This window comes from Paecilomyces variotii, assembly GCF_004022145.1.
Source record: "Paecilomyces variotii strain CBS 101075 chromosome Unknown C8Q69scaffold_19, whole genome shotgun sequence".
NCBI lineage: Eukaryota > Fungi > Ascomycota > Eurotiomycetes > Eurotiales > Thermoascaceae > Paecilomyces > Paecilomyces variotii.
In genome coordinates this window covers 1-25,953 of record NW_021167158.1, presented here as the reverse complement: position 1 = coordinate 25,953, position 25,953 = coordinate 1, and the positions used below count along the sequence as shown (strand labels likewise).

Below are 25,953 nucleotides of genomic sequence, written 5' to 3'. Positions count from 1 at the left end.
TCCCACTCCGCTCCGCTACGGACATTTTGCTGTTTCACCGTCGTGGCGACTGCACGATGTGGCTGGGGAGTCTCAATATCCAGAAATACTGTGGTCTGATGTGAAACAGCTTCTAAATTGGTATATGGCTTATTACTACTGGGTCAAAATAGGGATATAAGACCCGCCTCGCCTTCAGTGTTGGCAGTCCACCGTCGTTCGACACGGGAGCACCAATCCGCCATTCTCTCGCCATAGCACTCAAGCAAATAACAGGTCGAAATGAGATCAAAGCACTGTTTCTTTCGTGTTTCTAAACAGTGATCATGACCGGTTCAGAATTGGGTCCGTACTGGCGAGGACTCTACGGCTAGAATTCGCAGGACCCAACTAGATACACTACTGTGGTTTGTCGAGTAGAAATTTGCATTATGAGGTCGGTCCAAAGAGCAACAATGATGCTTCACGACCTCTGGTATCATATTGGGAAGGTTAACCATGACTATACTGTGTCTACTCCTTGCCCTTGTCCCCTTTGCTTCTCGCATCGAGGACCCTTAAAACATCAGCAGCACTATCCTTATTACCCTTGCGCTTCTTTGGACCCCGTTTGCGCTTATTGCCACCTCTCTCCTCCCAGGTCGGCCCTTCTTCGTCTTCCTCATCTTCGATACGACTACTGCCGAATCCATAGTCCATATCCATCGCATCTTGAGCCTCACGCCGCTTCGCTTCTTCCAGGAACTTCTTCCGTCGCGCGAGGGTCTCCGCGTCAGCGTCTTCTTCACCGGCCACTTCCTCAGATTCCGCTGCTTGTCGGAGCTGAGCCGCCCTCTTCAAAGCCGCCATGATCGTCGGATCCGTGGCAAATGGATTGGCACGGGAGGATTCCGCTGTCTCTGCAGTAGTAGGTGTCGAGAAATAATTGCGAGGTTTCGCCGGAGCCGCAGTTGCTTTCTCAGCTGTCTCAGTGGAAGCAGGTTCCGGTGGTGGTGGAGCCGTGGATGCTACAGCATCCTTTTCAACGGCGGCAGCCTCATCTTCGGATTCAGAAGAACTTTCCTCGTCACCAAGATCACCCAGAGGGTTGTAGTCTGCGCCAACACCCTCGAAAATGTCTCCGTCCTCTTCTGCCTCCGGTGTCGCAGCTATCTTCGCCGCGATTTCAGCAGGAACCTCCATTCCTAGAGGTTTTGCGCTCTTATCAGGAGCCAGCAGGCCACCATTCTGTTCTCCAGGTTTGTCCAGATATCTAACCTTCTTCTTTGTCCTTCCCTCGGCATCTTTCGTAATCAGAACCTCCCTCCGTCTTCCAGTCTCGTCTTGTTCAATCCAGCGCTGCTTGTTGTCTCCAATCTTCTTGAATTTCGAACCCAACGCAGGACCAGTCTGCTGAGGAGCGGGTTGAACAGGAGCCGCAGCTGCCGCTGCTCTGCTTGCCTTAAGCTGCTTTAGAATCTCGTCTCTTGACCTCTTCTGCCCTGTGCTAGCAGGCGGAGGCGGAGGAGCCATATTTCCTTTCTTAACCTTTTCTTCCTTGGGAGCAACAGGTCGGACATCCTTCTCCTTCTCATCCAGTATACGGTCAAACTCATCATCAACATCCTCAACTGCTTCGGGGGCCTCAGCCTCGGGAGTTTCTTCTTCTACAGGCTTCGTAATATCCTCCCCCGCCTTGACACGCTTCAGCAGATTCCAATCTAGTCCCTTGACCAGATGCGTACTGCTCACATCACCACCGACCCCAATCTCCGCCCGCAGTTTCTCGAACGTAGCCTGGTCGATCTGACCCAGTTTCACCAACTCCTCCAACGCCTTGACGCGCTTCTCTTTATCCTCAGCCTCTGCTTCCTCCTCATCCTGTTTCCTTCGCAATATCGAGCGGTCCTGATAGCCCGCTGCAAGCTTGGTTCCCTTCGGGGCGGCGGAAGATTTGAACTTCTTCGTAGGCGGCTGTTGCGACTCGCGACGATGCTCAGCGAGCTGACGGGCGAAGTCAACACCTTTCACAGAGCGACTAGATCATAAGAAGTACTCATTAGCTAAAAATAATCCCAACAAAACATCGTGATGACAAGAGAACAATCCACATACGGCGTCATCGGGATGCTCGATCGCATTCTCGACCCAAGCACACCGGGAGTCGCGCCCCCGACCGCAGACTTCCCTTGTTGTCGCGGAGAAGATCCATTTGGACTTTGATCCTTATCTCTAGCCGGCGTCTGGTCAAGTATAAGACGGCGGAATTGCTCGTTATTCATGTTTGTTGCTTTTCCTCGAAAGATCCAGTTTCATCGAGGATATCGAAACTGGCCGAGGGGGGAAAAAACAGAACGTGGCGCGCTGACCGCCGGAGGAACTTGCAGCCTCTACCACTTCGCAGCGACGTGGACTCCGCAATATAACTCTGCTGAAAGCAGCAACACTTGTAGTTCTGATAAGATGTTTCTCGTTTAACTGGTGACATGCGCGAAAGTTGTCGCTGAGCGAATGACGGCATGTGCTAGGGGTCCCGCAAGGCTTGGCGGTCAAGCATGATGGTGGCAAGTAAGCTAACTTATGTACTTCGGCTTGAAGACAACTCTTTTATCTTCTGCAGTATGGAACTATTTTGAGTCAACGGATCGTCAGAGCTTATTGAAGTCTATTCTTTTATGAGTTTTCCTTCGACGTATCTTTCAGGATACAATATGCACTCTACCACAACGAGTAGTGGTCATTAATGGTTTCGACCCGAATGTTTATTTAAAACATCACACTAGATGATCGGACAAAAAGTTGATTGTGTTCTATTTTTTCCTCTGGGCCCAGAGCATCTGAATATGTGTAGAATATTTACTGACACCTAGTTGCAAACGTCCAAAGCTATCTGAAATTTAAAATCCGCCAATGAGCATATGATGGTAAAGTGGTTGCGTCAGGACTTCAAGACATAGTAGAAGAACCACCAATGTAAGTAAAAAATGAAATAGAGCGGATATTATGCAAAAGGAAATTTGACTTCCAAAGAGTATGACATTTCGCCTTCCATGGCCAAAATATCATAATTCCACCAAACTCTTCATTCTTACATAGAGCTGTCCATCTCAAATAGTTTCCCAACCTCCGTTGTTGATATCTGCTTCTAGCTTCCTGCTGATGGTAGCTGGGATTTGGTGCGATAGCCAGACGTCACGCAGAAGTCTGTCGTAGCGCTTCTGATTCAGAATGAGCTGACGGTTGCGCCGCAGACCAGGATCAACCTCTCCATGGCGGTCTAGATAAGGCGCGAAATGCCACGAACCGTTGTGGTTGTGGAGATAGAGCACGGTGCATTTGCGGATGTTGATAAATAAGCCCACGTTCTTGCCGCACCTGTAAAAAACGCCTCGTTAGTCACGATCCAGAAAACGAAGAAACGGGAGCAGTGTCTACTACTTACTTCTTAAGATGCTGGTTGCATCCGCCCAACTTCTTGTCCATGCAGCAGACAGCTTGAGAGCAGAAAATATCACCGCAGAATAGACAGATACTCGGATCCATCAATTCTTTCTTGGAGTTCGGGCATCGCTTTTTGTTTGCCTCCTCGATCAAGATATCATAATACTTGGGAAGACCCACCAACTCAAAGATAGCAGGGTGCGAGAGGCTTGGCCAAAGCCTGTGGTCATCGAAGCGGATTCCAGAACGAGATGCATTCCAGTGGAAGATCCATCCTGAAACGACGCTGTCAAATGGTTTCTTTGTATTCCTAGCTGGCGAGAAAGTTGAGAATAGCTGGTCCAGCGTCGGTAATTGAAGAAGCTTGGTAAGGCGATCCAACTCAGATGTGCCTACATCGGCAAATCCAGTGTTGGGGAATTCGACTCCATGTTGCACGTGCAGAAGGATCACTGTCTTGCGGAGGAAGGCCAGGGCATAGCTAGATATCAGTCGCCTCAAGGCTATGATGATGCCTGGCGTCGCAGACCCCTCGCCTTCTTTCACGTAGCCGCTCTCGGCGGGAAAAGATGATCCTTCTGCACGCCCAACAGAGTTAGATCTTAGCTCGGTGACGACCGAATCAAAGAAATGCCTGGTAATGGCATAGCGTTCATCAGACAACTCCACTTCGAGCAGATAAGACGCATCGCCATGCTCTGCCAATTCCGCCTTCAAGCCCAGAGGCCAGAGAATAAAAGTGACTGCCACTTTGATAATCTCCGCCACATAACACATCTGAATTAGATGGCGGATGTCGATGTTCAGGATCTGGAGCAGAGACAGCGAAGATTCTGCCATGAAAATGAAAATATCCGTTGCCAGCAAAGGTTCGATATTTCGGACGTCGTTTAGTAGAGATGTACCAGTCATGCAAGGATGACCAACAAACAACTGGCAGAGTTTCTGACGCTGTATTTCCTGGAATTCTTGAGCGGACCGACTCTTACCATTGGCACCATTTTGAAGTCCACCGACTGCGACATATGACAGAGCTGTCTCAGCAAGGACACGGAGGTGGGTGAGCGTCAACTGCGGGATCTTGTCTAGTAGAGTTGAGCCAGGCTCAGATTCGACGCCACGTTGAGCGATCTCCAAGGCAGAGATGCTGAACCCAAAACTTCGTATGAGGGAATCAGTGTGAAGTAATTCATCGGAGTTGATCGCATCTGCAGGATGACTAAATGAGGACTGGATGTTGTTCAATCGGATAGTCTTCTTCAGTCTCTTGTATATTTGCATGAGCTCTGACATGGGGCTGTGACCGGGTGTAGAGACTTGCTGAAGTGGACTCGATGCCGTGAGGTCTTCTGCAGTTGGGAAGACGCCCGGCATTTGAATCCGTGTCGCCTGTACGTATTGAGCAGGAATTGGCGGCATGGACGGCGGCGAGGAAGCTATGAGTTGGCCAATCTTTCCAGTTAGTGGCGGTACCATCGTCTTCGACAGATAGTCAGCATAGATATCATGATATGCAGGTAACTGCAGCTTATCACCCTCCACCAGAAGAGCGTAAGTGCGAGGTTGTTCTAGAGCGGATTTCACACCGGTGTTGATGAAGTCTTCGAAAGATCCGCTGGTCCTGAGAGCGCCGGGGTACGATTCCTCCTTGCCCTTCCAAATAATTGGCAGGAACGCATTTCCAAGAGCCTTACATAGAGGACAGACGAATTCCTTCAGGGACAGACGCTCGGGATGGTTGCGAGCCACTTGTTGACTGTGCCGCCTCTGCGTCGCGGCATAGTAAACCTCAAAACAAGAGTAGTGCATTATATGACCGCAACCTGTCGTTACCGGTCCCCGAATGGTGTTCTCTGGGTTAAAGCCCTTGCTCACACCAATCTTCTCGGTGATCACTTCGTCACCTTTTGAGTCTAATCTCTTCACTGTAACCCGATTTTCGCCTGCAACGCCAAAAGGACGGATGTGGTCGGCAGACTTGTCCAAGCTTGACGGTGTCCGCAGAACTTCCCTGATATAGTCGGGGTCCTTGATATCTGTCTGCCTCAGAATGCCACTGTCCTGGATCAACGCAAAAGTACCATACAGTCTAGAGTCGTTTGTCTCCTCTTGGCAGAGGATACATGTTCCGCTCGGATACTTCCAGATCTTGGCTTCAGAGGGGGCTTCGGCTTCGGCTTCAGATTCCATGTCGCTGAAGTCCTCTTCTCCCCAATCTATTGCACCCTGACTATTCAGGAAATTCTGTTGCTGTTGCTGAAATTGGGCCATTACCCTTGCCTGCCTCTCAAGAGCCTGCTTCTTTTTCATCTCTTGTTCGCTCTCTGTATTGGTGGCAGGGGAACCGGCATCAACCCTATCATAAGGGAATTTCAAGTTTGCCGTTGCCGCGGAATACGCCTTCGGCCGTTTCTGCCACATTCTTCTTAGAATGTGTCGAATCTTGGGACCACATGCGTCAAACTCATTCATGGTTGAGATCTTCTGCAGCAGGCCTATAATCGTCAGATTTCCGGCCCGAGTCTCCCTTGAGCGCGATAGCGCATGCAAGACGAAGGAAGAGCGCGATTCCGTAGAGTCGTCTTCGTCGCTAGGATCTTCAAGCGTAGCGAGCAGTGTCAGATGAAGAACAATCTGAAGGAAAGTATCCACGCGGGTGGAAGGGATGTTCGGAGTGCTCTCTTTCGAGGACATCGCATAATCAAGACAGTGGTGTACCAGCTGAGCAAAGATCAAAGTCCTGGTAAAGTGCGGTAACTTGGAGAATGCCCCAGTACTGATGTGCCGCAGGTTGGGTTCAAAGACTATATCAGCTGGTTTCTTTCCAGATTTCTTGGCCATCCACTCTTTGTAGATATTTTCCGCCTCATCGCGCTGGTTCTTAGTGTAGTGCGCACTGTACGGGTCTACCAAGGCGATGTACTCTTGCTTCAACTCGAATGTTCCAGTATCATTTAAGCCCTCCGGAGGTCGGAAGACAGCAATCTCGTCTAGGACGTCCTGGAACAAGTCCGTCTCGAGCAGCTTATCGCTTAAACGAGTCGATAGATCCGAGAAGGATAGGGGCTTGAAGCAAAGGACATGTGCGATGTCGCGGCTGATGTTCTCCCTGCTGAAAGTGACAGAATCGTCGATGGCCGTCAAAGAAGTACGATCGGTAAGGAGGATAATCAGAAGATGAACGAATTCTTCCGCCACGTCGACTATCTGAGAGTCTTCGTATCCCTGCCTGGGAACATAGCCTCGCGTCATCCAATCTACCATCCCGAAACGGTCTGCAATCGATGCAAGCACCCTGCTTGAGTCGCATGTAACTAGTGCTGTTTGGAGTAGGAAGATGTCACGATAATAGGCGAAATCTCGGGATGACACTCCTCGATACTGTGACATTTGATGGCGCAAGCTGAGGCCATTGCGCACCCACATACCAGCCTTCATCTGTGCCAGCCAAGCACACACCCGGAGTGGAAAGTCGAACATTGTCAGAAGAAGATCCTCCGGGGTAAGCTGTGTATCGTGGATATACATTTCGTTGGCCACCCGAGCGGCCTCTAACAGGACGTTGTGCATCAAAGCACTGCTCATGCCCCGGCCGCATTCTAGCAACCAGGAGAGTATGTAATGCAAAGGATGGTGGAAGCTGATAGAGCCCTTTTCGACTATGAAATCCACGACCCTGTGTCGGGGTATCTGACCCGACGGATCGACTTCGAAATCGAAGCAAGGTAGCGATTTGAAGCGCACATATTCTTTTATTTCAGCTTGGTCGAAGCGCTTGCGTTCAATGCCGGTTGAGTGTACGATCGCGGAGATAGCAGCGGCCTTGACTGCTCTTAATAAATTCTTTCCATTGTCAACTTCGGGGTTCCTGAATGCCTCGCAGAATTGACGGCAGAGACGGTTAATCTCCCTCATGAGGATTGACGCGCTAATCCAGGCGTCTGTCTCATATTCGACGTGTTCTCCGACTGCGCGTACATTGGGACAGATACCCTGCGGAAGTTTGACTAGATCAAGGAATTGCAATAGGTATTGTTCCTCTGTACGGACACGGTGCTGGACGTATTCAGACTGGAGAAGGTAACGCAAATCCAAAAAGAAGTGGTACAGACGTCTATTCGTCACGGACCCGGCATCGAAAGCTAGTGTTGCAGTTGGGTTGACTTCATGAGGTTCACCCACCTGGCGGGTAGTCAGGAACGTGTAGAGAATGGCCATGACCTTCGTAAGGAAGTTTCCACGCTGAACAATCTCCTCTGTGATCGATGGAGTAGTCAATAGTTGTAGAGAGAGATTCACGATCGAATGGTCTGGTTCTCTGTCTGCAATCAAGTACAACTGCGCCAAAGCAGTGTATAAGGCAGCTAAGCGCAGACCCATGACCCTCTTGAACTCAGGGACGTTGACCACAGTGCTGATGTAGAGATCGCGAAGATCAGTTCTTGCTTTCTTCCATAGTCTCAGGTCAAAGAGGACCATCCAATCAAGACGAGTCCGCTGCCAGAGATCCTCATGCGGAGGCACCTCGCCTGTCGCAGGACCAGGTGGTTTTACCTGCCAGTGGCTTGGAGTCCTGGCAGGTGTAGGCTTAACCGAGGTAGTTGGAGTCCTTGGAATATGCACACTGGACGCCGTGGTAGGAACTCTGTTCTCATCCGTAGTAGACTCCGTAGCAGACTGCTGCGTAGCATCTTGGGTCTGTGATCGCGGTGGTGGTGGCGGTGGAGGAGGGGGCGGATATCCAGCTAATGTAGCTTCCGCGACCTCAAGTTCGTCATCAGCGTTACCCATTTCCATATCTTCATCTTCGTCTACCTCTTCGCGCATTCTGTTGAGATCCAGTTCCATATCTTCGTACTCTTCGTCATCTTCTTCCCGGGTATCGTCGTAGCCCTCGTCGTCCTCCCCATCTTCTCCTTCGTCTTCTTCGTTTTGTGCCTCTTGCTCATCGCCGTTCTCCTCCATGTCATCTTCATCAGAGGCTGCCAATACAACTTGACCCTGGGGCGAGACTGTCAGGGTTATCGCACGGTATGGTGCGCTTTCATTCCTTTCATGGTCATCAATTCCCTTCATGCCAATATCCGCGTTGTACGCGCCACTGCCTCGTCGCCATGGCCGTAGCAGCTCTTCACAGATGACACGCCGCAAAATTTCATTGTCTTCCTTGACGCTGGCGCCTGCAATATCGGCCAGCCACTCTATTATGGTTCCACACATTTGCTCTCGGAATGTGTCTCGAGAGGAGCGCACGGTCACTGTGACTTTGATCTGTTCGATGACTTTCGATACCGCTAACAGTCTCTGCAGATCTTTGGAATACTTGATGACGCTTCTACCTATATCGTTGGTTTCGTGGGCCTTTGCATTACCGAAGCTGTCTCTCTCACGGCACGCCCTGGTAACCTGATGGGAGACGTCTCTGATCGTGTGCTTCTCGTCATTCCAGAGAGCCAGTGCGAATTCAGGTTCGTCCTCAGCAGCGTCACCTTCACCATACCAACCAGGGCGCAATCTCGATGCCTCCTCATCATGCCTAATTCCGTCTTCCGTCTTGGGAAGCCTGAGTTGCTCAGGTGAGCAGGAGATAACATCACAGAAATAGTCCAGAGCTCTTGAGATCGTAGTCTTTATGCTATCCACCCAATCCTGAGACAGTTGGTTTCGAGCTCGCTCTTTACCCTTCGCATCACCCGTGTCTGTGTGAATAGCGCAGAAGAGGGGCACCTTCCAAGCTTCGTCATCACCACAGTCGCAGCAACCACAATTACCAGATGACAAACTGATCTGATACTGATGGCCTGTATGATCCGAAGAGTCGAAGCACCGACTGCATAGTACGCAGGTATCATCAGAGGCGCAAGTGAGACATCGATATGTCGCCTCATTCGGCCTGAAGATATGCCCACATCTCTTGCCCCTCGCAGCCTCAGTATATTCCGCACCATCCTTCGCGCCTTGCGCTTCCGTCAACTTCCACGGACCGCTAGGAAGTCTCTCTGGGAAAAGCTCTCGCAGGTGCTCCTCATTAAACCCTGAAAGTGAACGGAAGAGAAGCTCGAGAAGATCTCGTTCGGCTTGCGGCCCATACCGGTAGTTGTGCTTCGCCGGGAGGCGCAGAAGGCCTTCACCAAGCTTCCTCTCACATTCTGTGAGCATATCTTAGGATCGTATTGTTGCAACAAAGTCACCCATGCAGTAGTCGTCGACAAGATGAGATAGATGGTGTGGCGGGGTGGACGTGCTCGATGCGAACGTTATCGTGAATCGCAAGTGAAGATGTTCAGGAGAATAGTGACCAGGCAATTACATAAACCCCGCACCTCAGTGTTTTCGCAAATTGTAACCAGACTGGCTATGTGAACCAGAGAATAGTGTCAATGTTGTAGAAGAATTGGTAATCCCGATCGATTCGACAAAGAGTGAGGTAGCCGTGCAGGGTCATGCAATCTTGTGCGCGTAAGAACAAGCTAGTAAGAATCGTCGATGCGGAATTTACAGATCATTAAATCATAAGACTGTCAGTATTGTCCGGTAAAGGTCGTTTGATGCATGGATGTTGACCCCGCCGGTCTGAGAAAGTGAGTTGTGGTTGATGCAGTCTTCTCGGTATGACATCGGGCGGCCGAAAGACTGTCAAAGAAGCTTCTTAGCGCCACTGTATCCCGCCTACGGTCGCCATACGGTTAAGGCATTCGCAACTCCCCGCCACATTGCTCATGGCCAATAATCTTATGGAATCAGTTATATGGGAGTTTGATTTTCCTATGTTATTTTCTACGCTAGATTAAACACTGGGTGCCCTCAGGTGTTACATATGAAGAACAAAGAACTCTATTTCCAGTCCGCTACCATTTCCCAATCAGTATGATAACAAGTTACATTGGTATTTTCGCTCTGTGCTGAGGTGAAAAGGGGACTGCATCACAGTCCCATCCTCTACTCATCATCCTCCTCTTGGGCTGCCTGGATGTACTTGTGACGGATGTCCTTCCATTGGCGCTGTCGACCGAGTTAGCCATAAACGATGTTTCGATTCAAAGAGGTCTCCGGGGTCACATACGCCCTTGTTGAGGCAGTCCCAGACCTTGTTCGAGGCGGTGTCAAAGGCACTGTAAGGGAGTCCCATCCGTCAGTATTCCGTACTTTCCGGGCGATAGCAGCAATAGCTGGGCAGCATCAAACATACATCTCGAAGGCGAAGGCACCGACGAAGATAGAAGACAGGAACACAGCGTTCCTCCGGAAGAGGGTCCTGAGAAAGGAGTCGTCACGTCAGCAAAGGCAATCCGAGGTTTTGCGGCATTGACGGGGGTACTTGCTGGTAGATGACGGAAGAGATCTGTGACAGCGTGAGCAAGGTTAGCCATTGGATTGCACAACCAAAACTAAGGAAAGGCAGACTTACTCCTCCAGACATTGTGATAGATGTGTCGGTGATGAGACCGGTGAGAAGAGAGGAGTCGTGAGGGGAACGCTGTACAGTCTTGTAGAGTGTCGAGGGTGGAAGTTTGGAGTTGCTCTCCCGGCCCAGCGCGAAAAGCATCGGTCGCGGGAATCCCCGGAGCGATGATTGGCTGGCTAGCAGCCGTGACCACCGGCAACCTGGAACGCCCGAAGAGCCTCAAGCTTTCCGCCTTTGGAAGAACTGGAACAACACTTGGGAGCTTCACGTTCTCTCTTTCGCTGCCGTCAATTATCGTATCGCGCTACACTTGCGTTTCAGGGCGCGATACGCTGGCCACTCAGAAAAAATCAGTCTGGTGGCCATCGAACTCACCAGAATTACCAGTCACCGATTACATCGGTTACGCACATTGTCCCGAGACGGACCAAGAAATGGCCTCTCCGAATCCTCCTGCTCCCACAGCTGCGGGCATCACCGTGGATGCCGTCACTGGTGAACGTGTTATACCCTCTTCTGTCCGTGCGGATGGGACCAAGCGCCGCGAGATTCGCATCCGGCCCGGCTATCGCCCTCCCGAAGATGTCGAGCTGTACAAGAATCGGTCCGCAGAAGCCTGGAAGAACAGAGGTAAAGCAGGTGTCCCTGGTGCGGAAGGATTAGGTAGCAGCGACAAAGCTGCAGAAAAGAGCACTAGCGCTGTTAGCAACAAGAACGCAAAGAAGAGAGAGGCGAAGAAACGGGCAAAAGCAGCTACGGGCGATGCAGTACCCAGCGACAACGCTGCAAATGGAGACCAGTCGAAGCAGGAAGGCCAACAGCACAAGGCCGAAGAGGAGCCTCTGGACCCAGAGGCAGAGAAGGAAAAGAAAGCACGTGCTTTGAGGAAGAAGCTTCGTCAGGCTCGAGACCTGCGTGACAAGAAGGACAAGGGCGAATCTCTGCTCCCAGAGCAGTTGGAGAAAGTGATCAAGATTCAGGAATTGATCCGCCAGTTGAATGCGCTGGGATTCGATGCGGATGGCGAGAAAAAGTTGGCAGCTGAAGGAAAGGAACAAGTTTGAGACTACTCAAGCACGAGTGGTTTTTCGATATCACCGATTTCCCAACAAGATATGTCGCTCTACGCCGATCGATCATATATGTCTGAGTTCGCATCTACATGTTGCTGGTTAGTTGTTGCCGCAGGAGCTGCCCGCTGCCCGACGACCCACGCGACAACAATCACCCACCAGCATGAATCCCACAGACTGGGACCACCGAGGCAAGACACATCCGATTTTGACTGCATATTGAGACTTGTCACGCGAACGATAAGCTCAGTGCTGCTGACTCCGTGAACGCGCACGGATTCGTCGTCCTCGAGATATGATGCTATATGATCACCAGAGTCTGCCCGACGTGGCTAGGATTCTGTGCTAAAGCAGAATCTTTCAACTTAAAGGCATCTTAATATCCTAGACCAAAGGACTGAGCTCTGATCATAAGCTCTTCTGTCTATACTGTCTGCTAGTTGCAAAAATATTCCTGTAGCATTCACTACTCGGGTGCCTGATAGACTTGAATGGTACAAGCCAGATTATTGTACACACGCTCAGACCTGATTATCTAGGTGTGAAACAACACACTGCTGCTTAATTTACATTCCTACTGCGTAGGTTATCTTCTGAGGCCTGTGATTTGTACAGTTAGTGGGAACGAAAACACAACGTAAGAAAGAATATATGGCAGCCGTGTCAAAACTTACTAGCAAAATAAGTACTTTACATCATCTACATTTGCCTTGAACCACCGTTGTGGAGATGATACGATGCCACCTTCCAAGTCCCAGTCTTTGTACCCCATCCTCGACCACGGTCGTTCTCCGTTCATATCATCCAGTCGTCGAGCATCAACGCCGTACGATGCGGATAGATAGGCCTGACGTATGCAATCTGTGACGCCAACTCCACTGTACCAGCTGCCTGCTAATGTAAGGCGATGGTTGAACTCGTCCCGTACGGCGCGAGAAAGCTCCTGCATCCGCGACATATGACCAACGGTGTACTGAGGAATAGCATTGCGATGTAGACGCGCCTTTGCAACTGCAGGCGACTCTTTTATATGTAAATGACGCTCCAACAAGGAACGAGCCATGGAAACAGCGGTCTCGGGGTCTGGGTAGTCAGATTCCTGCCAACCGTCCCACCAGTGACCGCCCATCATGACTGTTAGCTTGGTGCCCGGGGCAGTGTCCTGTCCCACGCTGGAATCAGAACCGAATATGACACCAAGAGCACGTTCAGGGTTCTGATCGAGTGAGATTGAGCGCGGAATAAGGTATCCGAATCCCTTGTAGGGGATCAGCTGCGGGTTGTCGTAATACAGATTCACCACCATCACTGAGACCGCATAGTTATGTTCTTCCAGGTTCCTGACACTCCCTTGAGGGACTGGCTGGTCACCCTTAACACCTGAACGCAGACTCTTGGCCAGTACGGGTGCCGGGATAGTGGCAACGACACGATTATGTGTACGTGATCCGTTTTCGCCAATTTGGATCTGGATAGGAAATGTGTTAATAACCAAAATCAACTCCCAAGTACGTAGAAGCAGCACTTACCGCTAAATCAGAGGTCTGCTGGTCCTTACTAATAGCCTTGACCTCGGTATTTGTCAAGATCTCAACCTTAGCAGTCTCCCTGAGAGCAGTTTCTAGACTCTGTACAAGCTGGCCTAGTCCCCTTTTCAGTGTCAGGACACTTGCTCCCCTTACTAGGCTCGTAAGACGCTGCCAGTGCCCATGCGGTCTCTCATGCTCAACTGAGTGAAGAGCCAAGAGGTCATCCGTCAACAGAATCCTTCGCTCAGTCTGCGCGATATTCAACAGCGATCCAAAAACCCTGCGATCTGTCTTCTCTAAATCCCTATATACCCCAAGCAAGGTCTGAGCACTCAATCGATCTATATCCCCGGCGTATATTCCATGGAACAATGCTGACGCCAGGTTGTCCGCAATCTGTGGTGACATCCGTCGAGAGACGAAGTCCGCAACCGACTCATCCTGACCCGCAAGTTTGTCTGATCTGGGTTCCTTCAATGGCTCCGTGAAAACGGAAGACAGTAGACCCGCGAGTACTGGTTCTGTTAAAAGGACCTTTCCGTTTGCTATCAGGTTGGTGATGGTGCCGGCGTTCGGGATGGGTGCTGGCATGCGCACGAGGTGATCGGGGTAGTAGATGTAGCGGTTGCGCGCGGCTGGTGAATTCTTGCTCGTAATGAGAATCTCATCCTCCAATTCAAGCTCGAAAAGCTGTTCCGAATGTGTCAGGATCTAGCTCGCAGCCCCAGCGGATGTATTTTCTTGTCTGTCTTACCAAGTCTAGCAGAGGGAGGCACGAAGGCGACGCAGTTCGCAGTGTTCGCGGTCCGTATTCGAACACCACTTCTCCGCCGTCAACGTTGATGGTTTCTGATTGTAACCATCCTCCAAGTCGATTTGACTGCTCGTAAAGTGTGACCTTCGCGCAATTGGGGTCTCGCGACAGCCTGAAGGCTGTTGTGAGACCTGTAATACCGCCACCTATGACCGCGGCATCATAAGATTTGGACGGGGCACTGAGGAACCGTCTCTGGCCATGGAAACGAAATGTCAATGACCTTGAAATTGTGTCCAGTGCATACCTATGCTGGCATAATCGCCACATCTCAGAGATTAATGTAGAAATGGAGAAGTATGAAATTGCGAGGGCATCAATGGAATCGGACCGCCGGTAGACAAAGCTTTGGTTCGAGGTCGTAACTTACAATATCCGGTATTCGCCTTACACTACCTGCTTGGCAGATGTTCAGTAAAGAATATTTCTTTGCAACGTCTATGACGGCCATGATGATATTACAGTGCTATTTACAGGTTGATGTCAAATCTTTTGGATAGAATTCTGACAAATCCAACGCCCTTCCCATCAGTCATTCACCCTCTCATCACAGACAGAATGTCCCGGTATAAAGCCTAGTATAAACCCCAAAATATCATAACACGCATACATCTGAACAAGGCGCCACTGCCATTAAACACGCGCCTTGATTACAAAAATTTCCTAGGTCATCACTTCCTGGTTATGAGAGCCATCTGCCACAGATGCACCAGGTTTGATGAGCTCTTCCTCCGCGCTCTCGTCGATAAATTTCCTCTCACTGACATGTTCCTTCTTTTGAGCCGAATCAGCGGTCCATACCTTGTCGGCAAATGATCCTTTCTGACCTTCAGCATGCTTGTAGGGGCAATTTGGATTAAGACAAGGATTGAATTTGCATGGTGTCTGCAAATGAGTGAACTTGCATCCGGTAACGGTACAGTCAGCACCATTACGGCAAAGCGGCATCGTCGGATGTTTGAACGGGCAGCTTGGATTAGTGCAGTGAGGGAAGAATCGACAAGGCTCATCCGCCTGGTGCACTGCCTTGACCGCGGGTGACGGATGACGTCCAGTGCATTTCTTATTTTTGCAGGCGGCGCCGTATGGACAACGATCCGTAACATCGACAGGCGTGCCTTCGGGGGCAGCTGGCGACTGATGTGCAAAGGGACAGTCTTTCTTGGTACAGCGAAGGTTCCAATGGCAGACATTGTCCGTATTGACCTCTCCCTGCTCGTTTCCTTTCGAGGCATTGTCGGGGTTCGTATCCATATCGCCATCCGTGGCCGTAGCATCCTGGCTGCGGTTTCCATGCCGCTGACCCCTTTGTGGCTGGCGCTCGATTCGCTCGAACAGCGACCGTCCTTGTCGAGGTCGGCCACCTTGCTGAAAAGCTGGGTTTATAGCAGGAGGCACCATTCCAGGCATCAGCTGTGCCATCATTCTTGCTTGCTCCTCCAGGAGGGCCATCAGCTGCATCTGATTCTCGGGGTTCATCTGCATGACATTGGCAGCAGCAGAGCCACCTGACATCAGGCCTCCAGCCATTCCCATTCCCATTCCACCCGTCTGTCTACCGTTGCCCATGCCTCTACCATTCTGAAAAGATCTCGGTCCCTTGTGCTGGTCTCGTCCATGGCTGTTGACCCGTCCAGACCCCGATCCTCCTCTGACCCGATGGAGCATTGAATCATTACCTCGATCCAGCGTCTTGTTGATTTGGCCCAACATCCGACCGCGACCACCTTGTCGACCATTCCGCATAGCCTTGGGTCCTGTAGGTCTGTACATACGAGCGTTAGCATCTTCCCGTAATGAAGGCAGCGTACAAGATTGGGGAATTACATACACTGACTCTGCTTGGGGAGATGTCTCGCCCATCTGAGTGTCCTGCGTGCCAGCACTCAGTCCACCGGGCTGAGCACCTGATGTCTCTTGGTCGTTGAAGGAAGGTATGGCCTGAGTAGATTGCTGATCCGGATTTCCGCCTCCGTTGAACTGCCGATCCAACATTTCAACTTGCTCGAAAAGCCACCTTGAGAACTCGAGGGCTTGCGTGTCATCCTCCCCGAGGCCAAGCAGATCATTTGAGAGTTCATTTGAAATCTGTTCTTGCGTCTTTCCATTCACCAACATCAAGATTATGTATTCTGTCAAAGCAGAGTCCTCGCCGCCCCCAGTGCTCCAGCCCATCTCCGCCACCTTAGATGGAATGGTGTTGCTGAGAGCTTCCGCCAAAGGCGTTCCCAGCGCCACTGCCGTCGTCATGTTGAGGGGTAAGTCTTGTCGTAAGAGGCACGATCACAGCGATGCGATGAATATGAAAGAGTGGCTAGGCGGTTGAGGAAGGCTTGATCTATCCTTCTCACGCCACCTGTAGATTCCAGGCGCACGCTTTCGGGACAGCGAGGATACAACCACAAGAGGCGAGGCTGATTGAAATGAAATGAATATGTAAGGTTGTCCCCTCGAGTACGTTCTGAGAGTACGAAGGAGGTGAGAGGGGCCGAAAGAACTCGCTATCTGGAGATGATGAAGCTTGAACGCAGCGCCTGGGGCGGGTGGATAAACGAGTCCCCGAAGTGTCAAGCCACAGCGTCACGTGGTGATCACTAGTTTCATATGTTGTTCAGAAGAAGAAAGTTGATTACTAAGAGATATCTGTGCCTAAGGCTATATAATAGAGAATGACTAAGCTAGATAACATAAGAAAAGACCATATTTTCCCCTCTCTAAATAAGCTAATTAGGTTCAGTATAGCTGAGCTAGCGCGCTAGCTTAAGATATGAAATTATATAAGGCTATAAACTTCACTATATAATTTTTTTATATGCCTATTACTCCCTTTTATAGATAATAAATTAATTATTTTATTATTTCTTTATAGCAGTTTTAAATATAAATATATTTTATAGTTTTATAATTCTATAATACTTTATTATAGAGATATTACTATTTTAGACTTAAATCTTATACTGTTATGGGAAGATATATTAAGACTTAGCATAGAGTCTTTAAGCAAGTAGGTATTAAGAAGGAAGAGAAAGGTATTTAGCTTTAGAGCTTAGAGTAGAGCTAGAAAAAAAGCTTTAACTATAAACTAATATAGTAAACTAATAATAATCTAATATTAAACTAATACTAAATAATAATAGAAAAAAAAAGCTAATTATTTTATTTTAAATAACTAAAAGGTATTATCTCCTTATTATTTTCTTTCTCTCTTGCTTTATTTATAGACTTTTTAAAAATTTTAAGTAAAAATATATAATCTCTTAACTAATTATATTCTTTATACTAATTCTTCCTATTATATAGCCTCCCCTTCTTTAAAAATAGATATCTTTATCTGCCTTCTTTAATTATTATAGTCTATATTATCTCCTTCTTTTAATATTATAAATTATTCCTAAAGCAAGAATACTCTAGTTTTTAATATTATATATATCTTAAAACCCCTAATTTATAAAGCTAAATTCCTTTCTTTTATAGATAATCTTAAACTAATAATATATTTTATTTTAATATAAAGTATAGCTCTGCTTTAACTTCTAAATAATCTTAGTTTAATTAATTAAATATTATTTTGCCTATAGCTATAATTTTATTTATTTAAATATTAAAAGGCCTAGATTCTTCTTAATTAAATCTTATCTTATTTTATTCTCTATAATTAAAATAGTAAATACTATTAAGATTTATTCTTTAATTTTTTAATATTAGCTAATATAGATTATTAATAAAGGTTATTTCTCCCTATCTAAGTATAATATCTCTTAAATTTATAATTTTTTTAGATTTATTTCTAATAATTAGTCTAATTTTTAAGGTTATAAAGCTCTAGCCTATTTCTCCCTTATAGAGTGGTTACAGTAAACCGAAAAAACCGAACCGAACCGAACCGAACCGCCCATGGTTCGGTTTAGTTCGCTTCCTAGTAAACCGCGGTGCGAGTCTACCAGAACCGAACCGAACTGGTGGTTTTTGGTTTAAACCATTTGAACCATAATTTTAACCTCGTATTTAAATTACACTATATAATTTATCGATACTTATATCAGAGGTATAAAATTACTATAGTATTTAGTATATATAATAAAAATATATTAGAAATCGGTAAATTACGGTATTGTAATTTTCGCTTATTTATCCTAATATAGCTAGAGCATAGTTATATAACCAGATCTAACTTAGGTTAGTAACTAATTATGCTGATCTGGTTTTTTTAGTTTTAAACTAAACTACTAGTATATAGTTTAGTTTAGGTATAGTTTATCTGCCCTAAACCGAAAACCGCTACGGGCGGTTTAACCTCCCCCCTAAACCGAACTAAACCGCCTATATAACTACTCTACTCCCTTAAGGATTATAGACTCTATATTTAATACTCTTAGTTTATATTTCTTAAAATATTAGACTTATAATTTATATTTACTATAACTATATAACACTAACTAAATTAAATAAATCTAGATATCTTATATAATAACCTTCTAGAGAATATTCCTAAATAAGTTTTTAAGCCTTATTAATTTTTTATTCTCCTTTTTATAATAAAGGGCTGTTTTTATTTTTATAATAGTATATTATAATATCTCTTCTACTAATTTCTTTTTAAAAAATATAATCTAAAAAACCCTATTTATTTCTTAATAATTAAAGTTCTCTTTTATTATAATATCTAATTAAATATATTAATCCTATATCTTATTTAGGGTAAAATCTTCTTTATTTAGATTAAAATATTTTTTATTCCTATATTTAGATTTAAGATATTTTTTAGCTCTATATAGATTATCTTAGGCTTTATAATATAAGCTATTAAGTATATTATTAGAAGTATTTATATTAATTAATTTAAAATCTCTAAATAGTTAAACTATCCCTAATATTAGAGATTTCTTAGGGAGAAAGTCTTTAAATAAAGATTCTTTAACTTTTATATTATCTCTATCTTTTATATTTTTAAGACTTCTTAAAATAGAATTCTTTATTCTTCTTTTAACCTAGCTATTACTAGATATACCTAATATTTATTTAGCCTCTATATTATTTTTAAATTATATAGTTCTAATATTTTATATATTTTTTAAATACCCAGTTTTTTTTTAATAAAGGGGTCTTCTAGGTTTACCGCAGAAAAGGAGGGCTTTATATTAGTTTTTAAGGCTTTATTAGGAGATTTTATTGCCTATTTATTTTTAAAGGTTTTATTTATAAATTATTTAATTTTTTTAAGTAAATTTTTATAAAGATAGGTTATTATTTTAAATAATCCCTTTTTCTATTATTTTATTATTACTAGCTTTATATTTTTAACTACTTTTAATACTCCTTTAGCTTCTTTTATAGATATATTCTCCTTTATACTAATTATATTAGCTAATAGTTATATATATAGCTTATAAATTAATTTAATCTTCTTTAAATTAACCTATTATAAGACTTTTCTAATCTTCTTAATACTTATATTTAGTCTACTTAGCTAAGATTATATTTTAGTTTTCTTCTTATTTAGGCAGTAATAATCCTTAAAGTTAGTATTAAATCTTTATCCCCCTTAAAACTATTTCTAGTAGTCTATATTAGTATTTTAGTATTTAAGATTATTATTACTATTTATAAGCATTTTTAATCTTTTTTTAAAGATATTATCTTCTGCACTTCTTAATTTTATTATATTTTATATTTTTTTAATATAAATTTAGTATATAATAGTAAGTTTAATCTTTTTTTTTCTTAAAAATTTTAATACTTCTTTATCTTCTAAATTAGTAATAGCCTTTTTTATTAATATAGATATATTAATCTTATATTTATATCTTTTTTCTAGCTATTTCTTTTTATTTTAAGTTTTAAACTTCTTTTCTCCTTTTAACTTTTTAAGACTCTTAATCCTTTTTTTTTTCTCCTTCTTTATATTTTTTTTGTCTAATATTAAATCTACTAATAAGCTTTTACCTAAATCTTTTATTTAATATTTTTTCTTTTTTCCTATAATTTTCTTTAAAAGATTATTTTCTCCTATTTTTATTTTAACCTTTTATAATTCTTTATTAATAGGCTTTTAAAAAATTAGTCTTTCTCTATTAAGGGCTTTTTTTAAGATATCTTTTATTTTTCTAATATTAATTAGTTAAAGGCTCTTTTTAGTTAGTATTTTTTATCTCCTAATATTATAAAGTCTATTAACTTATATTTTTATTAGATATATAGCTATTATTTTTTAATCTTTAATATTAGATATTAATCTTCTTATAATTATTAAGGTTTAGTATAACTATCTAATAATTAATAAGACTTAGTTTATAATTTTTTAACCTTATTTCTCTATAGCTTTATAATAACCTTTATTAATATATTTATAATTTTTTTCTACTTATATTTTTAATTCTTTTAGCTTATTAATAGCTAATATTTTTTTTTCTTACTTTTTTTAATAGCTCTTATTAATTTAAGAAATTATAAAAATTATTAGCTATTTTATTATACTTACTTTAAAAATTTAAAATAATTATTATTATATTGTTTATAAACTAGACCTTTTTTAAGTTTTTTTTTTTATTATTAGCCTTATTTATTATCTCCTTTATAAGTTTATAAATTTTACTAACTATAGTATATATATATATTCTAAGTTAAAGAGCTTTATCCTAATAGATAATATTTTATATTTTTAATATATTTTCTTCTATTTTTAATATATATCTTTATAGAGTAATTCTTTAAAATAGTTTTTAAATAAAAAGATATATTTAAAAGATAAGATAAGGTTAAGTTTAGCTTAATTTAGTCTCCAGTTATTTCTGCTATAATATTATATAATATAAAAAATAAGGTTTTTATAATAAGGTAAGAATTCTTTATTTATTACTTATATTCTTTATTTAATATTTTTTATTTTTAGCTTTATTTATAGACTTTTTTAAGATATTTAAGCTAATATTATATATTTTTTAATTATCTCTCTTTTTTTTCTTTTTTAATTATTATTAGGCATTTTTAAATCTTTTCTCTTCCCTAAAAAAGACGCCCTTATCTTAAGTTTACCCTCTTTCTCTTTTTATTATAGTATTAGTACTTATTTTACTATTATTTTTTTATTTCTTCTCCTTTTAAATTAATTTTTTACTTAGTATTAAACTTATTTTATTATTAGCTTTTTACTTCCCTTCTTCTAAGCTAATATTTTTAAAAAGAGAGTATTAGAATTATAACTATATATTCTAATCTAGATAGTATTTAGTCTATATTATTATTATTATTATTACTTAATTATTAATTTTCTTATTTAGATATTATATTATTATTTGCAGTTAATATTTTATTTTAGTTCTCTTATAAATAATAGCCTTTTAAATAATTTTTATAAATTAGGTCTCTAAAAGATATATTATTTAATTTCTTAAGCTTATAGAATTCTTTCTTAAGGACTTTTTTAATCTTATATAGTCTAAGCTAGTAATATACTAGTTTTATAGAGTAAGATATCTTAAACTTTATATTATAAAGCAGAATAAGCTATTTTTTTATTAATTATTCTTCGCAGAGCTATTTCTTATTATTAAAGACTTTTTTATTAGCTTCTCTTATATATTAAATATAAAATTAGGCCTTTTTTATATCTTAATCTTAGAGCTCTATTTATTATATATAAAGGAATAGAAGATCTTCTATAATCTTAACTTTATTTTATATTAAAGTCTTTTAAATAGGTACTTCTAATTTAATTAGCAGTATAGTATTATATCTTATAATTGCTCTAAATAGTATTAAGCCTATAAAAATTTTAATTATATTTTTATTTGCTTAGATTATTGCTAGTAAATAGTTTACCTAATTTATTTTTATTTTTTTTATAAATTTTCTGATATTATATATAAAAGATTTATATATAATTTTAACTGCTTTATTTACTTATAGATTATATAATAAGACTTTAATATAATTAATCTTATACTTTTATACTAATATATTAATTATAATTTTATTCTCTAGTCTTTTATTATTAATAAGAGTCTTTATTACTCTCTAATAATAAATCTAGTTTTTTTATAAAAATTTAATAATAGCTCTTAAAATAAGGCTATTAAAGGCTCTATATTTAATCTAGTTAAAATTGTCTTAAAATATAATAATATAAGTCTTTCCTTTATTAGGCAGTATAATTTTATAGATATTTAGATATAGCTTTAATTTTTTTAGTAGAATAAATATTAACTATAAAGCTTCTTTTATATATTCTTTATCTGCTTTCTAGTATTTATTATATATCTTTACTTATCTGGCAATATATTTATATAGGCCTTTTTATTAATATTAATTAGCTATCTTTTAATAAATTACTTTATATTTATAATATTTATACTCTTTATAAAAAGCTATAAGAATTTTTTTTTACTTTTTTTTATTATTAATAACTATATAATAAGGCTAATTTTATTATATTCTCTAAAAAAGTATATTATCTTAGACTATATATTTTAGGGCCTCTTTCTTAAACTTAATATATTATTCTTTATTTATATTATCTAATTTTATTATAATTTATAACTATTCTATAATTAGTAAAGACTTTTCTGACTAATATAATATAGGTATTAATTAAGAGATACTATCTAATTCTATCTTTTATATATTAATATAATAGACTATATAAAATTATAGGTCTAGGAATTTCTTTATATTATTATCTTCTGCTTTTTTAGATCTTATTTTATTATTAACTTTTAAGATAACTTATTTATAACTAAGTTCTTTTTCCCTAATATATAGATAATATTAAAATTAAATAGCTAAATCTAAGTAATTTATTAAGTAATTATTAATTTAGAAAGGTTTATAGCTATCTTATTTAGTTGCGCTATTAAAGTTTTTATATCTACCTCTAGTTAAAAGTATATATTATATAGATATGCTTAGAATTTATAAAGCGCTTTTAATACTGTCTTATACTTTAACTTTCTTTTATTATATTGCCTCTTTATTTATATTTATACTCTACTTTTATATCTAGCTAAGTATCTCTTATTAGACTCCTTTTTTTTTAAAATAAATTAAGTCTCTTATCTGCTATTATTAGCATTAGTATTAATAATAATTATGCCTTTCTCTTTATAATTAATTAGCTTAAGTACTAGTGCTATTATTAGGGCTATTTTTAAAATATTTATTACTTTTTATTATTTTAGCCCTTAAAGGAAGTCTTATTCTTTCTTTAATATTAAATATATTAGCTTAGCTTTAGTAGTATATCTTTTAATCTATATCTAGTAATAGGCTATAATTCTTAAAAATTCTCTTACTTCTTATAAATTCTAATAAAGTAGCTATTTTAAAATCTTTATTACCTTAGTAAACTTAAAATATCTCCCCTTAATATTATATATATAGCTTATTACTTTAATTTCTAATATTATAAATTATAATTTCTCCCTAGTAATTATTAAACCTGCAAGTTTAAGACTATATAATATTTTATTAATATTCTAGATATATTTAAATATAAACCTTCTAATTTCTAGCAGTATTTCTTCTTCTTTATAATTAGTCTTAGGTTCTTATATTAGTATATTATCCAGAAATATATTGCAGATATTAAGAATATTATTTGCTAGTACTTATATAATTCTTTATATAAACTCTTATACTATATTTATCTATCCTTAGAATAGTCTAGCTTAATAAATTAAATTAATCTCTAGTATATAGAAAGCTATTAAGTCCTATAATTTCTTAGCTAACTTTAACTAATTATACTTAAAGAATAAGTCTATAAATATTAATACTAATATTCTATTAAACTCTTCTAAGAATTTATTAGCTAAAGAGGGCAGATTAATATCTTATATTATTACTTAATTAACTTCTATAGCTATATTAATTAGCTAATATTTATTATTTTTTTTTTACTAAGAATTATAGGTTTTAGTAGGGTCCTTAACTATATTTAAGGATCCTTATATTTATCCTTTTTTTTATTATTCTTTATACTATACTATAGAATATCTTTAATACTAAGAAGCTTTTTATTTATTATAATTTATAATCTATAATCTAAATAATAATTAGAGATATAATTTCTAAGTATATTTATTTAATTTCTTTAAAGATTTAGATAAGGACTGCTTTTTAAGTAAAAAACACCTTTATTAATAGTTTTTTTTTTTAGCTATAAATTATTATCTATAATAAGGTTCTTTAAATAGTCTAGTATTAATCTTATTTCTCTCTTAATATTTAATATTTTTAGTTAGATATATTTAGCAAATCCTTTATATATTTTTTTTATATTTTTTTAGAGATTTTTATAATAGCGCTCCTTAATAACTTCTTTTTATTTTAATAACCCCTTTAAAGCTATTATAGGTCTGTTTAATATATTTATTAAATAAATCTTTTTATATTTCTTCTTATACTATATATTAATAGAATATTTTATTTTTATAATAAAAAGATTATATCTTTTAAATAATCTATACTCCTATAACCTTTTAACTCCTTTATTTAATTTAGTAGGTTTAAATATCTCTACCCCTTTATTTTTAATTTCCTCACTTATTTTAAAGCTAATATTATTTATTAAATATAGCTTCTATAGGCCTTCTCTATTCTTAGTCTAATATTTATTATTTTTTTTTAGCTCTAATTTAATAACTCTTATACTTAGGATAATAGATTATATAATACTTTTTCTTTTAACTTATTTCTTAGGTTATCTATTAAAAATATTTAAATAATAGCTTAATTCTTTTAGTTTATAGAGTAAATTATGCTTTTTATTATCTTATTTAATAAAATAATATATTATAAATATACTTAATACTTAAAAAGCTATCCCAGAATATAATTATAGTTAATCTTATTATTTATTATAAAAAAAGGGATCTTATAATAAAAAGATTTTATCTATATAAGTACCTCTTTATAAAGACCTATAAAAGAGGTTTGCCTATTATCTGCTAATATTATATTATCTCTAAATTTCTGGCTTATAATAAGTTTATAGTAATTTATTATATCTCTATATATTATATTAATTTTGGCTCTACTATTTATTATAATATTTTATACTTTTTTATAACTATTAATTTTAATTAGTAACTTTAGAATTATAGCTATATATAGTATTTTATCTTTATTAAGAGGCTTAAATTATAAGGATATATAAGTATACTAATCTATACTATTTACTATATACTTTATATTAAATATAGAGGCATTAAATTATACTCCTTTAATATTATAAAATATTACCTTTATTATTATCTATTATAGTTATAAAGTAAATAAGGTCTTATATAAATTAGGAGATAGACTAATAAGATTCTAAATTAATATCTAAACTCTAATATTTAATATCTGGTTTATAACCTTTATTATATTAATAGTCCCTTTTAGCTTATCTATAACTTTAAACCTCTTTAATTTTTATTTTTTTTTATTTTAATAATCTTTTTATTTTTATTTTATTTAAGCATATTTTTTATTTCCTTTTTAATTATTCTTATTTTCTTAGTTATATTTAAAGGCTAATAATTATTAAATTAGTTTATTTTAATTAAAGGAAATCTCTATTCTTATTTAATTACTTTTTATAACTTTTTTTTATATAATTATTTAATCCTGTTTTATCTTTTCTTTATTTTTTAAGGCTTATCTAATCTTATTATATTAATAAAATAATAATTTTTTATAATATCTCCGGCTTTTTTCTTAAAGCTTAAGTTATCCTTAAGCTGTCCTATATAA

At 39.4% G+C, this 25,953-nt stretch overlaps 6 protein-coding genes across 6 annotated transcripts; 1 reads left to right on the top strand and 5 right to left on the bottom strand.

Annotated features, from left to right (window-relative positions):
• Positions 1-402: 402 nt before the first annotated feature.
• Positions 403-2,595, bottom strand: C8Q69DRAFT_424265 (hypothetical protein). The gene is made up of 2 exons (XM_028628417.1): positions 2,074-2,595; positions 403-1,996 (listed from the first exon to the last, which is right to left on the bottom strand). The coding sequence occupies exons 1-2, from the start codon at positions 2,238-2,240 to the stop codon at positions 493-495; spliced, it is 1,671 nt and encodes a 556-aa protein (XP_028481156.1). The 5' UTR covers positions 2,241-2,595; the 3' UTR covers positions 403-492.
• On the bottom strand, positions 2,583-9,991 carry C8Q69DRAFT_531327 (hypothetical protein). The gene is made up of 2 exons (XM_028633751.1): positions 3,401-9,991; positions 2,583-3,333 (listed from the first exon to the last, which is right to left on the bottom strand). The coding sequence occupies exons 1-2, from the start codon at positions 9,556-9,558 to the stop codon at positions 3,066-3,068; spliced, it is 6,426 nt and encodes a 2,141-aa protein (XP_028481155.1). The 5' UTR covers positions 9,559-9,991; the 3' UTR covers positions 2,583-3,065.
• Positions 9,992-10,134: 143 nt separating this feature from the next.
• On the bottom strand, positions 10,135-10,907 carry C8Q69DRAFT_482094 (UQCRX/QCR9 like ubiquinol-cytochrome C reductase family protein). Its single transcript, XM_028631636.1, has 5 exons — positions 10,808-10,907; positions 10,722-10,741; positions 10,589-10,654; positions 10,463-10,511; positions 10,135-10,401 (listed from the first exon to the last, which is right to left on the bottom strand). Exons 1-5 carry the CDS (start codon positions 10,817-10,819, stop codon positions 10,339-10,341), a joined length of 210 nt encoding a protein of 69 aa, XP_028481154.1. The 5' UTR covers positions 10,820-10,907; the 3' UTR covers positions 10,135-10,338.
• Positions 10,839-11,898, top strand: C8Q69DRAFT_125111 (hypothetical protein). The gene has a single exon (XM_028625253.1). It carries the CDS (start codon positions 10,969-10,971, stop codon positions 11,866-11,868), a length of 900 nt encoding a protein of 299 aa, XP_028481153.1. The 5' UTR covers positions 10,839-10,968; the 3' UTR covers positions 11,869-11,898.
• Positions 11,899-12,550: 652 nt separating this feature from the next.
• Positions 12,551-14,490, bottom strand: C8Q69DRAFT_488994 (putative protoporphyrinogen oxidase; the record flags this gene model as incomplete). The annotated part of the gene is made up of 3 exons (XM_028632084.1): positions 12,551-13,345; positions 13,407-14,096; positions 14,161-14,490. 3 exons carry the CDS (start codon positions 14,488-14,490, stop codon positions 12,551-12,553), a joined length of 1,815 nt encoding a protein of 604 aa, XP_028481152.1.
• A 125-nt stretch (positions 14,491-14,615) lies between these two features.
• Positions 14,616-16,731, bottom strand: C8Q69DRAFT_501982 (putative nuclear polyadenylated RNA-binding protein Nab2). The gene is made up of 2 exons (XM_028632376.1): positions 16,052-16,731; positions 14,616-15,985 (listed from the first exon to the last, which is right to left on the bottom strand). Exons 1-2 carry the CDS (start codon positions 16,468-16,470, stop codon positions 14,884-14,886), a joined length of 1,521 nt encoding a protein of 506 aa, XP_028481151.1. The 5' UTR covers positions 16,471-16,731; the 3' UTR covers positions 14,616-14,883.
• Positions 16,732-25,953: the final 9,222 nt, after the last annotated feature.

Excerpts from the sequence above, each read along its gene's own strand:
- C8Q69DRAFT_424265 (XM_028628417.1), bottom strand. The coding sequence starts at position 2,240 with ATGAATAACGAGCAATTCCGCCGTCTTATACTTGACCAGACGCCGGCT. Across the intron at positions 1,997-2,073 it reads TCGAGCATCCCGATGACGCC|TCGCTCTGTGAAAGGTGTTG; the intron begins GTATGTGGATTG and ends CTTATGATCTAG.
- C8Q69DRAFT_531327 (XM_028633751.1), bottom strand. The coding sequence starts at position 9,558 with ATGCTCACAGAATGTGAGAGGAAGCTTGGTGAAGGCCTTCTGCGCCTC. Across the intron at positions 3,334-3,400 it reads TGCAACCAGCATCTTAAGAA|GTGCGGCAAGAACGTGGGCT; the intron begins GTAAGTAGTAGA and ends CGTTTTTTACAG.
- C8Q69DRAFT_482094 (XM_028631636.1), bottom strand. Across the intron at positions 10,512-10,588 it reads GGTGCCTTCGCCTTCGAGAT|TGCCTTTGACACCGCCTCGA; the intron begins GTATGTTTGATG and ends ACTCCCTTACAG. Across the intron at positions 10,402-10,462 it reads GGGACTGCCTCAACAAGGGC|CGCCAATGGAAGGACATCCG; the intron begins GTATGTGACCCC and ends CTCGGTCGACAG.
- C8Q69DRAFT_125111 (XM_028625253.1), top strand. The coding sequence starts at position 10,969 with ATGATTGGCTGGCTAGCAGCCGTGACCACCGGCAACCTGGAACGCCCG.
- C8Q69DRAFT_501982 (XM_028632376.1), bottom strand. The coding sequence starts at position 16,470 with ATGACGACGGCAGTGGCGCTGGGAACGCCTTTGGCGGAAGCTCTCAGC. Across the intron at positions 15,986-16,051 it reads TCTCCCCAAGCAGAGTCAGT|ACCTACAGGACCCAAGGCTA; the intron begins GTATGTAATTCC and ends TCGTATGTACAG.